At 50.8% G+C, this 12,585-nt stretch overlaps 6 protein-coding genes across 6 annotated transcripts; 2 read left to right on the top strand and 4 right to left on the bottom strand.

Annotated features, from left to right (window-relative positions):
• Positions 1–103: 103 nt before the first annotated feature.
• AUEXF2481DRAFT_9085 (uncharacterized protein) lies at positions 104–1,152 on the bottom strand (the record flags this gene model as incomplete). The annotated part of the gene is made up of 2 exons (XM_013483825.1): positions 104–1,033; positions 1,105–1,152. The coding sequence occupies 2 exons, from the start codon at positions 1,150–1,152 to the stop codon at positions 104–106; spliced, it is 978 nt and encodes a 325-aa protein (XP_013339279.1).
• Positions 1,153–1,637: 485 nt separating this feature from the next.
• AUEXF2481DRAFT_33607 (uncharacterized protein) lies at positions 1,638–3,801 on the top strand (the record flags this gene model as incomplete). The annotated part of the gene is made up of 2 exons (XM_013483838.1): positions 1,638–2,506; positions 2,568–3,801. 2 exons carry the CDS (start codon positions 1,638–1,640, stop codon positions 3,799–3,801), a joined length of 2,103 nt encoding a protein of 700 aa, XP_013339292.1.
• A 115-nt stretch (positions 3,802–3,916) lies between these two features.
• On the bottom strand, positions 3,917–5,291 carry AUEXF2481DRAFT_102554 (uncharacterized protein; the record flags this gene model as incomplete). The annotated part of the gene is made up of 4 exons (XM_013483882.1): positions 5,150–5,291; positions 4,873–5,091; positions 4,419–4,818; positions 3,917–4,365 (listed from the first exon to the last, which is right to left on the bottom strand). Exons 1-4 carry the CDS (start codon positions 5,174–5,176, stop codon positions 3,917–3,919), a joined length of 1,095 nt encoding a protein of 364 aa, XP_013339336.1. The 5' UTR covers positions 5,177–5,291.
• A 1,072-nt stretch (positions 5,292–6,363) lies between these two features.
• AUEXF2481DRAFT_92635 (uncharacterized protein) lies at positions 6,364–8,261 on the top strand (the record flags this gene model as incomplete). The annotated part of the gene is made up of 3 exons (XM_013483881.1): positions 6,364–6,723; positions 6,812–6,980; positions 7,038–8,261. Exons 1-3 carry the CDS (start codon positions 6,431–6,433, stop codon positions 8,259–8,261), a joined length of 1,686 nt encoding a protein of 561 aa, XP_013339335.1. The 5' UTR covers positions 6,364–6,430.
• A 96-nt stretch (positions 8,262–8,357) lies between these two features.
• AUEXF2481DRAFT_527462 (uncharacterized protein) lies at positions 8,358–10,132 on the bottom strand. Its single transcript, XM_013483880.1, has 3 exons — positions 8,882–10,132; positions 8,723–8,819; positions 8,358–8,661 (listed from the first exon to the last, which is right to left on the bottom strand). The coding sequence occupies exons 1-3, from the start codon at positions 10,009–10,011 to the stop codon at positions 8,455–8,457; spliced, it is 1,434 nt and encodes a 477-aa protein (XP_013339334.1). The 5' UTR covers positions 10,012–10,132; the 3' UTR covers positions 8,358–8,454.
• A 463-nt stretch (positions 10,133–10,595) lies between these two features.
• On the bottom strand, positions 10,596–12,478 carry AUEXF2481DRAFT_527476 (uncharacterized protein). The gene is made up of 2 exons (XM_013483879.1): positions 11,746–12,478; positions 10,596–11,689 (listed from the first exon to the last, which is right to left on the bottom strand). Exons 1-2 carry the CDS (start codon positions 12,388–12,390, stop codon positions 10,760–10,762), a joined length of 1,575 nt encoding a protein of 524 aa, XP_013339333.1. The 5' UTR covers positions 12,391–12,478; the 3' UTR covers positions 10,596–10,759.
• Between the last annotated feature and the right edge of the window lie 107 nt (positions 12,479–12,585).

Here is a 12,585-nt window from a genome sequence, read left to right as displayed (position 1 = left end):
CTGTATCGAGGTGAGATAAATGTCATTATGCTTGTCATCAAAAAAGCGTCTAGTCTATCCCCTCGTGTAGCAGAATCCTCTCGCTCGACGTCGGCCACGATTATCACACAGACTGTACATCCGCGTCAACAGCAGCCTTCTTCTCGTCGTCATCTCCAGATGATGATTCATCGTCGACCTTTCTCGAATAATCTCCTGCACCATTACTGCCATTTGGCACCCAGAACTTCTGATCGAAGCGGGTAAAGATGAAGAGATAGATGATGCAGATTTCGAAACCGAGGAGGATGATGTAGAAGCAAGCGCGATGGTCGTACCATGCTGGTGAAGAAGCAGGTCGAGGTGCAGCCCAGATGGTTCCACAGCGGAAGCCTGAGATGAAGAGGCAAAAGAAAGTTGCTGTGGCTAGTATGAGTTTCTTGGTCTTCATGCTCCCAGAGCCAAAGTTTTCCGCGTCCGGGGAGGAGGGGAGGATGCAGCTGAGGAGGAGGAAAATGGGTGCGATGCAGTTGAGGAGTAAGAGGTAGAGGTTTGCACCTCTCTGCACCCAAAGTGCCGCTGTTCTGACGTCTTGGTTGAGGGTCTCGACCGATGCGATGATGAAGCTAAGCAGCAACACCACACACACAACAATACCAACATAAGACACCTTGACCCCCTTCCTCACCACCACATTCCACCCCAACCCCGGTTGCTCAGCCCTCAACACCCTACTCGCCAAAACCAACACAACAGCATAAACAACCATAACACCCAAATTCAAGAATATAGAAGCAGCGATTGCGAGACGTGCATTATGTATCCTAGTCGTCCATGCGATGCGTAAAATCATGCTTACAATACGCGCCATGCAGAATCCAAACATTGCCCAGGAAGCGAGGAATTTGTGGCCGCGGCGTCTGTTTAGTTGGAAGATTGTCATGTTAGAGACGGCGCCGAGAATGTAGAGGATGAGGAAGATTGAGAGGGCTGGGATGTCGGTGGTGATCGTTGGGTGGCCTCCGACTGCTGCTGTGGTTGGTGCGTAGGGAGGCTGTTGAGTGTGTTAGTCGGGGGTTTTTTTTCTTCTTTTCTGTCACAGTAAGATGGGTGTTTTTGACTTACGCCATGTTGGAATGTTTGGGTCTGGTAGGATGAAGAAGTCGAAGACATGGTCGGAGTCTGTTCCGTTGGTGTCGCGGTACAGAAGAGATGCTGGTGTGGATCCCTCAAGAGTTGTCTTCGGCGTCAAAGACGGTGATTCGTTCCCTGGAGTGGTTCGAGAGATAGCTTGTGTAAGGATCTGTGAGTGATCTGGCCCATTCTTGTGCGTCCAAGCCAAAGACTATATACATTATACCTGCGGACGGTTTCTTCAACATTGTTGCGACAGGACGACAGCATCGGATCCGTTTCGGACGAAGCTTGGAAGATAACGACGTATGTGGAGGAAGGCAGGATCCATGGCGTTGCAAACAATCGTTACAACGAGAGAAGGCGCGCGGGGGGGACAAGCCACATTCAAAGTCCAGCCAAGACCATCGATTTCTATTGCCCGGATTCTGATTTCGTCCGCCGCCCGAGTTATTGTCGCTGATTGACAACAAAGACCGTCGGACGCGTTATTGCTCCACCGCCAGTTTGTCGCGACTCTCACCATGTCCGAGGAGCGTCCTGCGAAACGAATCCGGAAGGGCACAAGGAGTTGTCAAGAATGTCGACATCGCAAAGTTCGTTGCATCTGGTTGTCCGACAATGCTCAGGTCTGTCAAAGCTGTGCGACCAAGAATCGGACGTGTGAACTACAGATCGAAGTCGTTCAGTCGTCAGAGCCAAAGTTGAGCTCTCGAGCTCGTATTGAAGCCTTGGAGAAGCAAGTTAATGATTTATGGGCTGCCATCAGCTCGGGTGCTGGTGTTGGTGCTACTAGTAGCCCAAGTCAACCACGATATCATCCTCAAGCCGACGACACCAGATCCATCAATAGTCAAGACCGTGAATCGAGTCCTGACACCTCAGAACCCTCATCACCAGCAAACCCGCCAAGTCACCTACTTCGCCTATTTGATAATGACCTGCTTGACTCTAATGGACATGACATTACGACGCCGTCCACCCGATTGACCAACTCTTCCACTTACAAGGAGACATCCTCCTTACTTGCCTTACTACCAAGCCGCGAAGACATGGTAATTATCGCTGCTAATTCCGCTTCCTGGCTGTCATGGTATAAGGTCCTTTTCTCACTCAACTTGGCCATGGGCACTGGCGATATGATGCTTTCAACATACGACAGGATCAAGCAGTCAGAAACGCATCCCGTGCCCATCGCTACTCTATTACTGGCCATCGCTATCACGGTCCAGCAAGCCCCGACTGGTAATGCGATGAAAATGTTGCAAAGCATACCCGATGCGAGAGCCTTTATCAAGACTGTTTCCACAGCAGTAGAGAGGTCTGTGATGTCGAACGATGACTTGATCGCAGATCTGGAGGGTATCCGGGGCGCTCTGCTCTTTGTCAGACTGTAAGTTGGTTGAAGCTCTCTTCCGAAATGACGAATCTTTGACCACTTTGTGTTGAAACAGTCAACTCGGCCGAGCGAGGGTGAGAAAAACGTGGCTTACACTTCGACGAGTCATTGCCGTTGCGGAATTGATCGGTCTACCTCGCGCTGCCGCGACCGTTCAGCTCCATGCAGAGCCTCAGTCTCGACCAGTCCAGGTCCCATCCGACTCTTATCGTGAGCACGCACAAGCTGACCAGAAAGAAAAAGCTGAGGTCTGGGAGTCCATCTGCGCCATCGACCGCATCATGTCTCTGATGTGGTCCTTACCAATTGCTACTGCAAGCTTTCCACTTCCTATGCGGCCTATTATAGATATGCAAGGTGAAGTCATTCCACAGGCTTTCATTCACAGACTTGCAAACATCGCCAGTCGCGTCTTGGAACTCGATGGCGTCTATACACAAAGCAAATCCGTTCCGGAACTACTCAATATGGTCATGTCTACAGATCAAGAACTGCAAGTTCTGGCGCAGTCTCCAGCAAAGTCATGGTGGCAAGATCATAGATCGCAGATGACTCCATCGGGCCTATTCCAGTACTGGCACACGTACATAACCATCCGAACTCATCTCCGGCTGGCCCTTGCTTACGACCATGATCAGAGATTCTTCTACAACTTCATGTCTTGCTTGAGTGCTTGTCAGGAGCATGCCCGGCGTTATACTTCACTACGTCCACTTTTGCCAAAGGGCTTCTTTGCCAATTTGATTGTGGATCTACAGGCTTTCTCGGCGATAATCTTCCTTTTGCTGGCTGCGAATAAGCCGGCGACGACCTCCTCTTCTGCATTCTCTTGGCGTATCATGGATACACAACAGACTCGCGTCTTGATTGATGAAGCTGTCCAAGTTATGGAGCAAGCATCCAAGCGAACGGAGAGTCAGTTCGCTGCTCATGGAGTGGAGGCTATCAGAAGCCTTCGCTTACTACTTCAACGACCAAACTCGGCTGAGCCACAAAAGGTCAGTCTGCTTCTGCCCCTAATTGGGCGCATTCACGTCTCTCGCAAGTCCAGTGGTAGTGGTCAGCAGTCAAACCGGACAATGCAACCTGCTGCAGGTCAGGAACTCGAGTTTGCTCCTCGGGACCCACCGGGCGGATACGCTGCCGACACGGCAAACATTGAAGGGTCGAACTACCTAGACCCTGACATTATTAATTCCTTGTCATATTCTATGGAGGTGCCGGAAGACTATTTGTTTTTTACAGACCAGAGCTTTGGTGCCGAACAGTGGCTTACATGGAGTACTTAATCAATCTCACTTTAGGCGCAATCGACATAAACTCCTCAGATTGGTGGGTGAATTAATTCGCTTGTTGAGCTTCTTGTGTTCTGGTGGTATATACGATTTGACAAAGGAAAACGGATCAGACTCTATGAGCTCCATATGGACTGTGCAATGAGCTCACACTATCCTGATCCTTGTGATCGACATCAACTGTGGTAGCAACCATGATACCAGCTGATTTGTCGTCTGACAAACTCGATTGTGCAGAAACATATGGCTGTGCTTGACCATGTGCCTGCATATTCCTCACAAGTTCCTCATCCGAGTCCACCGAACCACTTCTGCCTGGTCTGCTGGTCGAAGATGTGAAATTCGTGGTGTTTCTGGCTTGAGGATTTCTCCTCTGATTCGAGGATAATTCGTAATGTTTTGCGTAACTGCCGCTGTTTCCTGCAGTGGAAGGTTGACCGAGGAAAATGGCGCGGAGAGCGGGCAGACAGGCACCGATGATGGCGACGCCGTTCTCTACCATGGATACAGTACAGGTCAACATTGTCTTGTTCTGCCAAGAGTAAATGGCACGAATGACTACGATGTGTTTAGTACTTGGAACATGCCGTGATGGAGTATAAGAGACTTACTGCTGGCAATGATGACGAAACCACCGAGAGCAAAGATGAACGCAACTGCCAATCTCTGCTTCAACTTCATCTGAAGCTTCATGACCATAGTAATGGGAAGACAGATGATGATGAGATCGGAGAAAATGTTGAACAAAATGGTGATCCAGTAGTTGATCCTTGAAGCTTTCGGGCTGCATTGATAGCTAGGGTCGTGAGACCACCTCTTATCGTATGGATAGCATTGGAATAAAATGTCAAAGAAGATTGTGGTGAATGTGACAGCCAGTCCGGCGAGCGCAAAGTTGTAAGCGATCTGCATCTTGGATCCCGGTGCGGCGAGCTTCTTGTAAAAGATGACGAGAGCGAATTTGATGCACCAGAGAGAAGAGACGTAGAGGACTGAGCCGGGTACAATCATCTAGAAATTATCAGCGATTGAACCTCATCGCACAGAGTCTTCGGGACAACCAACCTTCATAATGCCAACAAAGTCCTCTTGACTCGCATTAGCCATGTCTCCTAGACCAAGATTCCACATGTGTTGTTGAATGGCAAGGTCGCCAATGAGACATGCCGCCGCGAGGATGAGGAAGCAATCATCAATGGCAAGCCGACCGAAGCGTTGCCATCGACTGAATAGTCGCAGAAACAGGAAGAAGCATGGTATGATAGTACAGATGTACCACGAAATCTGTGAAACGATGGTGAGCGATTGGCAGTGCCGATCCGGACGGAAGACTCGAACATACCACTTGCCCCACCGAAGAGTCCGGCATATTCGCAATGTGAAGCAATCAATTAATTTACATGAAGCGATGCTAGACAAGAGGCCAGAGCAAGGTCGCTATATGGAAGAGCAAGAGAAAATCCAACAGACACGCAAGAACAAGCGATTCCGTAAAACTGGGATCGATGCAAACTTCTTATGTCTTTGCGTTGCATGACGGTAGCCGATATGGGCTTGTAGGGCTTGATGATCTGCATACTAGTGACCAGCTATGTCGCTATGGATAGACACGATGGATCAATAGGCTGTACGCCCGTAAACAAGATAATCCACGTTTACTTCCAGAAGAGCCTCGGAGCCTCTTACAAGCGCGGCGTTGTATGACGAGACCCCGAGCAGCAACGACTGATCCACCAATGACAAAGCGGCATCGCTCCTCGGCTAGCTTCGTCACCCTCTCCACAAAGTAGTTGAACTCCTTCCTTTTTCCCCCTAGGAACTAGCCTTTTCTTCTGTTGGCCAATCCACGTTTCTTGCACAGCCTGCAGACAGCGGAATCCTTCGGTCAAAGTTTATGGCTAACCAAAATTGTGGCATTTATACGAAGTTTCATGTTTGCGGGAGGCACCGTTTTGTGCAACTTTGGCAAACCATCCATAACAAGAGTGGAAAGCGCACCATTTGTTCAAGACGTTCCGAGGCTTTGAATGATCCAATCTTCGCAGTGGAGTCTGGCACTGCTGCTCTCGCTTGTCTTACCCGATTGCGTATCGCCGCTGCCTCACTGGTGGTCTTGCTTCCCATTGGCCGTTGAGTTTCAGGATTCGACTTTTTAAGCCTTTAGCCTTGCCGAAGCCCATCGTGTTGTAGCTTCAACGGCGAAGCAGGTCGACTAGCTCAATGGCGCAGTTGTTCATGTGCCTGACTCGCTCGAAGCGACATGGATGCGAGACTGGGTCAAAATTGACCTTGTCGCGAGCAGTAGTGAAAAGCAGCTTGTCCCCCGTAGGAGCCGGAATACGACGCCGCTCACGTCGGGGCGAGAAGTCATCTCTTCGGAATGCTACCCTACGGTGAGATGATCCGTCGCTTGGAAAAGAGCAGCAAGGACCCTTTTTTGATCTTGGCCACGCTCAACCCGCACGTGGTTTTATTAGCAAGATGATCTGCAGGGTTGGGTATTATCTCGCATGGAGAATAAAAGCAGATCTTGCTCCTTTGTTACATGTGCCCTTTCGTCCTTGTCGCTTCGTATCGAACTCTCTTCTCTTTTTCCTTTAACCCTATCGACAATTGAGCAAGGATGAGATTCAGCCATGTATTGAATGCAGCCCTTGCTGTACCCGCTGTGACAGCTCTTGCTGTCTGCAGGGACGCAGCTCCCCCGGGTCCTCCAGCTCCTCCTGGTCCACCTGGTGGTCCTGTCACTCGTAGTCCTCCTGGACCACCAGCGCCGCCCGCAGGTCCCGCGGCGCCTCATGCAGGACCTCACACTGTCAACCTCCAAGGAGGTACCGTCAAAGGTTTTGCTGACGCCAGTAATAACTCGGTCTTCTTGGGCATTCCATTCGCCGAGACCACTGGGGGAGAGAACCGGTACGTCCGCAACACATGGCATAACGGCCGCAACGTTTCGCTTGCAGCCTCGCATGCTTGACTCAATTGTAGCTGACTCGATATGCAGATGGAAGGCACCCATTCCCAAAAGCAAGTTGAAGCCTGGAGAGGTCATTACTGCTACTGCATACGGGCCCACCTGCCCTCAAGCCATCAGCAATGATGCATACAGCCGTCAAGATGAGGATTGCTTGAACCTCAATGTCTGGGCGCCCGCAAACGGCAAGAACCTTCCTGTAAGTGCTTTTGACGATCACCTGAACTCTGAAACAAAAGCTTATATCTTCTAATAGGTCTTCGTATACATGTACGGAGGTGCTATGGTCACTGGCTCAAGCAGCAACCCCCAGTTCCAGGGTAACAACTTTGCTCGCAAGGATGTCATCTTTGTCTCTTTCAATACCAGAGAGAGCATTTTTGCCTACCCTAACTCTGCTGAGTTGGGCAAGGACGGTTCCCAGAACTTTGGTATCCTTGATGTTGAGCAGGCTCTCGAGTGGGTTCATGAGAATATTGCTGCTTTCGGTGGTAACCCTAAGCATGTTGTGTTCGGTGGTCACAGTTCGGGCTCCGTTCAAGTCGACCACTACTTGTGGAACAATCCCAAGTCATGGCTTGTCGGTGCCGTTCAGATGAGTGCTAACGCTGAGTCTGGCCCTGCCATCACTCCCCTCAACCAGGGTCTTGATATTGTCGCTGCCGAGGTCGGTTGTGGTACCGGTGCCGGTCAGCTTGACTGTCTCCGTACTAAGAGCATCTTCGACATTGAGACTGCCAACTTCAACTCCACCTACAACACTTGGTTTTCTCCCATCATTGACGAGGTCACTCGTTTCTCTGACTACGCCGGCCGCTTCGCTGCTGGCAATTACGCTTCTCACGTTCCTCTTCTCACCGGTAACTCTGACGGTGAGGGCGTCATCTTCGGTCTCGTCTACGGTGGCGAGAACACCGACTTCAGCTCTTGGATCAACACTTTCGATGCTGATGTCGCTCACATTCCCGACGAGGACCTCATCGCTGCCTACAACGTCTCCGAGTACGCCTCTGTCTCTGCTATGAGCGGTGCCCAGTACGGTGATGCTCGCTTCTTCTGCCCTGTTGACTACCTCATCGACCTCCGCAGTGAGGTACAGGACACCTGGGTCTACCGCTTCTTCGGCGAGTACTGCAATGTCGTTGGCTGTATCGTCGGTGCCCCCACCCACGGCACCGAGATCCCCTTCTTCTTCGGTGGAAACGAGGACTTTGAGTCCCTCACCGGTGTCACAGCTGCCCAGCAAGCCCTCGCTGACTCCATGAACGATTGGTTCGTCCAATGGATCAAGAACCCCTCTGCTGGACCCGGTTGGGAGAAGGCCAAGCCCAAGTCTGGCGCTGTTGCTAAGCTTGGTGTTCCTGGTGACGAGCTGTCTATTGAAATTGGCTGCACCGCTGATTACAATGGTCGTTGTCAGAGTGTTTACGACCCTCTACAGCCCAAGTACCCTGTTCTCAACAGCGTTACTGCTCTGTAAGGGTATGATGAGAGAACCTCAGATCTCATAAAAGCATTGTTCCTGTCATTTCCGATACCATAGACCTAATAGGCCAATTATGCCCCTCGTTTATCGCTTTGTATGCGAATGATCTATTATGAAACCATCTGACTCCTGTCATCTCTTCTTGGTCTACCCAATGGCCAACGTATTGCTATTTCAACACCAACCCTCACTGCTTTTCTGTCCCGCGACTCAACTCCGCATTGCCGAGTATACTCTCCTGCACAGCTTCCTCACGAGACAATTTCTTATCGCCCAATGTAACACCAATCTTTGACACAACCAACCAGGCAGGGAAGAGCGATATCGCCCAGAGACCAAAGTTGAGGTAGATGTTTCCAGTTCTCGCCATGGTAGTCACACTTCCGAGACCATACTAAAAAGAATGGATCAGTCATTTGTAACTGAAGCAGCGCAGATAAGAATGCTTGACTTACGCTAACGGCTTGAACGGCTGACTCAGTACCACGCAGGAGACTGCAGATGCGAATGACTTCTTCTTGGGTTTCTGCGAGGTTGCCGACCACAAAGTAGCTGATATCGTCAGTATCGCAGCTCGACCACATAGGCATCAGGAGCGAGGGCGAAACACTTACAGAAACATGTAGTTCAACTGGAACCCAGCGACCCAAAACAAGAACAAGGCAAAGCCCTTGCCGAATCCATCGTCCACCCAATCATAAGTCGGATCAGTCTTGTTGAATTCGGTAACCAGAATTGTCGCCCATATCCACCAAGCACCCTGCAAGCCAAGAATTGTAGCAAAAGCACCTCTTGATCTCGACTTGAGGCTGAACTTTGTATGATCCAGATACTTGCCAAGTATATTGCCCATAGTAACAGCGACGATGCCCGACAAGAATGATCCCAAAGCTCTGGCGCGGACACTGAACCAGAGGGCCTGAAAGGTGAAGAAAACCGACTCTGCGTAGACAGCTTGAGCGATAAGCGGTACGATGAGTAAAAAGTGTTTGCTGAAGAAGAGCTTCGACATCGCTTTGAGCTCATAGGTGATGCTGTTGCCAATACTCAGACGAACGGGTAGACCATCAGTCCTCTGCACCTTCTCAGGCGGGCTGAGCAAAAGACCCGCAAAAGGCGCAAGAGCTTGTAATGCAATGAACGCCTCAAAGACATGATAAGATACCGAGCCAGCTTTGTCGTTATCGACATTAACACCAAGATTAATGGCTCCACCGACGATCTGCCCACCAAGTCGAAAGCTCAACCAGAAACCCAAGAAGCGACCTTGATTATGAGGTTCAGGATAAGCAAGCGCAATAGCAGCTTCAACAGACCAAAAGATACCAGCAGAAAGACCGCAAAGTGCGGCGCCGAGAAGTACAAACCAGCCATCGCCAAAGCGGTTATTGACGTACAGACCAGCAGCGTAGGGACAATATCCCAGTGTTCCAATGATGAGGGCCCACTTGACGCCAACCCAGCGCACGACGACAGAAGAGAAGAAACAGGTGAGAACCATGAGACAGAATGTCAATGCGTTTGCGGAATTGACGAGGGAGGGTGATTGTTGTCCACCTCCTCCGAGAGAATTCATAGCGCCCCAGATACCGGGAGCCAGGAAGTTGCAGATGCCGAGGATGAATGCGTTCCAGAAGGTGGAGCGATACCATTTCGCTGTGACAAGTATCAGCAAGTTTCTCTTGATGCCGAAAGGGGAATTGATGATTCTCACGCTTACGGACTGCTCTGCAAGACCCATCATCGCTCGGACTTTCCAACGGCTCAGCAGCCAATATACCAGGAGTTTTGTCGTTTTCAGCCATTTCAGTTCAAGTTTCCAAGAGTCAATGGTACATGGAAAAGCGACACCATAACTTGATCATATACTATCTGTCCTCCTCTGTTGATGTGGAGGCCGAGAATTCTCGTCGCAACGAATGCCTTGAATTACCATGATGCGAAAGCTCGCCATCGTCCCAGCTGCGAAGTCTGATACAATTCCTTGATGTGGTTCGTCAGTTTGAGCGGCGGGGTCTCTAGATCCTGCATGGTGCAAGAGCTCGCCATCGCTCAAGAGCCGAGACTTAACCGAAGTGCGGAGGTGGCCTATAGTGTCGCATGGTATAGACCCAGTCCTCGAAACGCCGTCGGACTCGGAACGAAGTTGGGATCCTCGATGTGATTGTCGGATCTAAAAGATTGAAGATGTTCTTGAGAGACAACATGGAGAAAGAAGGGCCATCAACGTGAGGGAAGTAGCAGTTGCGGGGAAAGTCACGAAGGCAACAAGAAGGCTTCCGCGCTTGTCCTTAGGGCTGCATCTGCAGCACGCTAGGATTCCACATAGCATTGCCGATATCTTGTTGCTTCTAGCAGATCAAGCGACACCGGCGGCCAACATGTTTACGTTGTCCTTTTCTGCCTGCTCTATGACGTATCGTTATAGCTCGTTCTTGCACTGGACCAGCACGGACAACAACACAATCAATGGGACTTGGTGATGTTTTGGTTCAAAGCTCATCAGCAAGATCAAGGATATCGATCTTGTCATATCGCTTACGATCAAGCAGCATCTCCTTGGGAAACCACTCACTTAGTACCCCTCCAGGGAAACCAGGTGAGGCAGGAATATCCTCGTGTTCAGAACCCGTGATTATGATGCCGAGTGCGGTGCCGCAGAGCCAGGCATAGACCATGCCTTGACCATTATAGCCTGCCGAGATCCACTCGGATGCATCTTCTGTCACGGAGCCACGGCCACTGAGACCTGCGTCCAGCTCTCCGACAAAAGGGAGAGAGTCTGCTGTCAATGCAATGATGCCGGACCAGTGTTGTTGTAGTGACCTGGCAGATTTCTGGGTATTTGGCTGCTGTGTTTTGCTTGAGAAGATAATGGGGAGGATACCAGCCAGATGTGCTGATGTGAATGCATCGATCTGGCTGTCGTCCCACACACCTATCTGATCGAGCCCGTTGTCCTTGGAGCGGAAGGTGCCACCACCAAGCATGATATCCCCCATACCATCGGGAGACGGTCTTTGGGTCATGTAGTCGTAGTCGTTGTCACCGTAGACAATCGACCATGAGCGGTCACCATGAAAGCCCTGATAGCCGTGGTATCCAGGGTTTTGCGCAGACATGTGGGCTCTTGTGCCTGTGGACTTGCTCTTGAGCGAGGGCAGTAGGTGACCCATCCAGGCGTTGGTAGCATGAACGACGTGGGTGCAGACGATGACACCTCTATCGGTGTATACCTTGTAAGAGCGTCCGGAAGACTGCCCTCGTTGGACAGATAAGACCGGAGTATTGGTCTCGATGGTTATTTGACCGGCATACTCCTGCAAAAGCTTGTTCCAGACAGCAGTGACAAAGCGATATGGCCATATTGCCCCAGCCCGATAGGACAGCGCACCGACGACATGACCGCTGACGGCGAATTTCTGTTTAGGTCAGTCTCTGACAGACACATACATGGCAAAGAGAGAAAATCACAAACCTCCCGGGCGTCTTTCTGCTGGTACGAGTGCATCGCAAATTCTGGCAAGAGTGTCTTCATCCTGCCGAGCGTGTGACAGGCTTTGTCGAATGCCTTTTGATCAACGAAAAGGTCTACAGTCTCAACAACGCGACACTCTGCCTCGACAAAATTCTCACTCCTACAAAGCTCTGTCAGACATTCTAGGTGTCTCAACTGAAACTTCGTGAGAGAGACAGCTCTCTCGGTACCGAACTTCTTCTCAAATGCTTCGAACGATTCGTGCGGCGAAACCTTGATGTGACCGCCATTACGCCCCGTCGCACCACTGCATATGTCTCTAGCTTCGAGGACGGTAATATTGATATCGCGACCTTTTCGCTTACTTTCCTGCAGTAGACTCCGCGCCACGGCTGCACCAGTGATGCCGCTTCCGATGATAATCACATCGGTCTCGGTCGGCAGCTCATTCGACTGGGCATCGACGAGCCCTTGAAAAGGTGGGTTCTCGAGCCAGTAGGATTTGATAGGGTTGCGATTTGGAAGAGGAGGGCCATGGTTAATGCGTGCGACAAGGGCTTCAAAAGTACGGTTGAGGTGCAGCAATGCGTTGATTGCTGTCCGCAGCGTCTTCCAAGATTTGTGGATCAAGTCGTACACGCCCATGGTCAAGTGAGAGGCTGCGTGTGTGCAAGGACAACAGGCGACTCTGAATCGCCAGAAGACTCATGGTGAAGAGGTGCCACTGTACCCGACAACGCAATCAATTTGTTGTCAAAGGAGGTCCGCGGACGCCGTCGGTGGAGGCGCGTGGAGCGGAGGTTGGCGACGCGAGGCAGTCGCCTACGAGGGCGTCGCAGC

This window comes from Aureobasidium subglaciale (assembly GCF_000721755.1).
Source record: "Aureobasidium subglaciale EXF-2481 unplaced genomic scaffold scaffold_36, whole genome shotgun sequence".
Classification (NCBI taxonomy): Eukaryota; Fungi; Ascomycota; class Dothideomycetes; order Dothideales; family Saccotheciaceae; genus Aureobasidium; species Aureobasidium subglaciale.
Note: the sequence above shows the minus strand (reverse complement) of the source record. Positions and strands in the feature narration are given on the sequence as shown.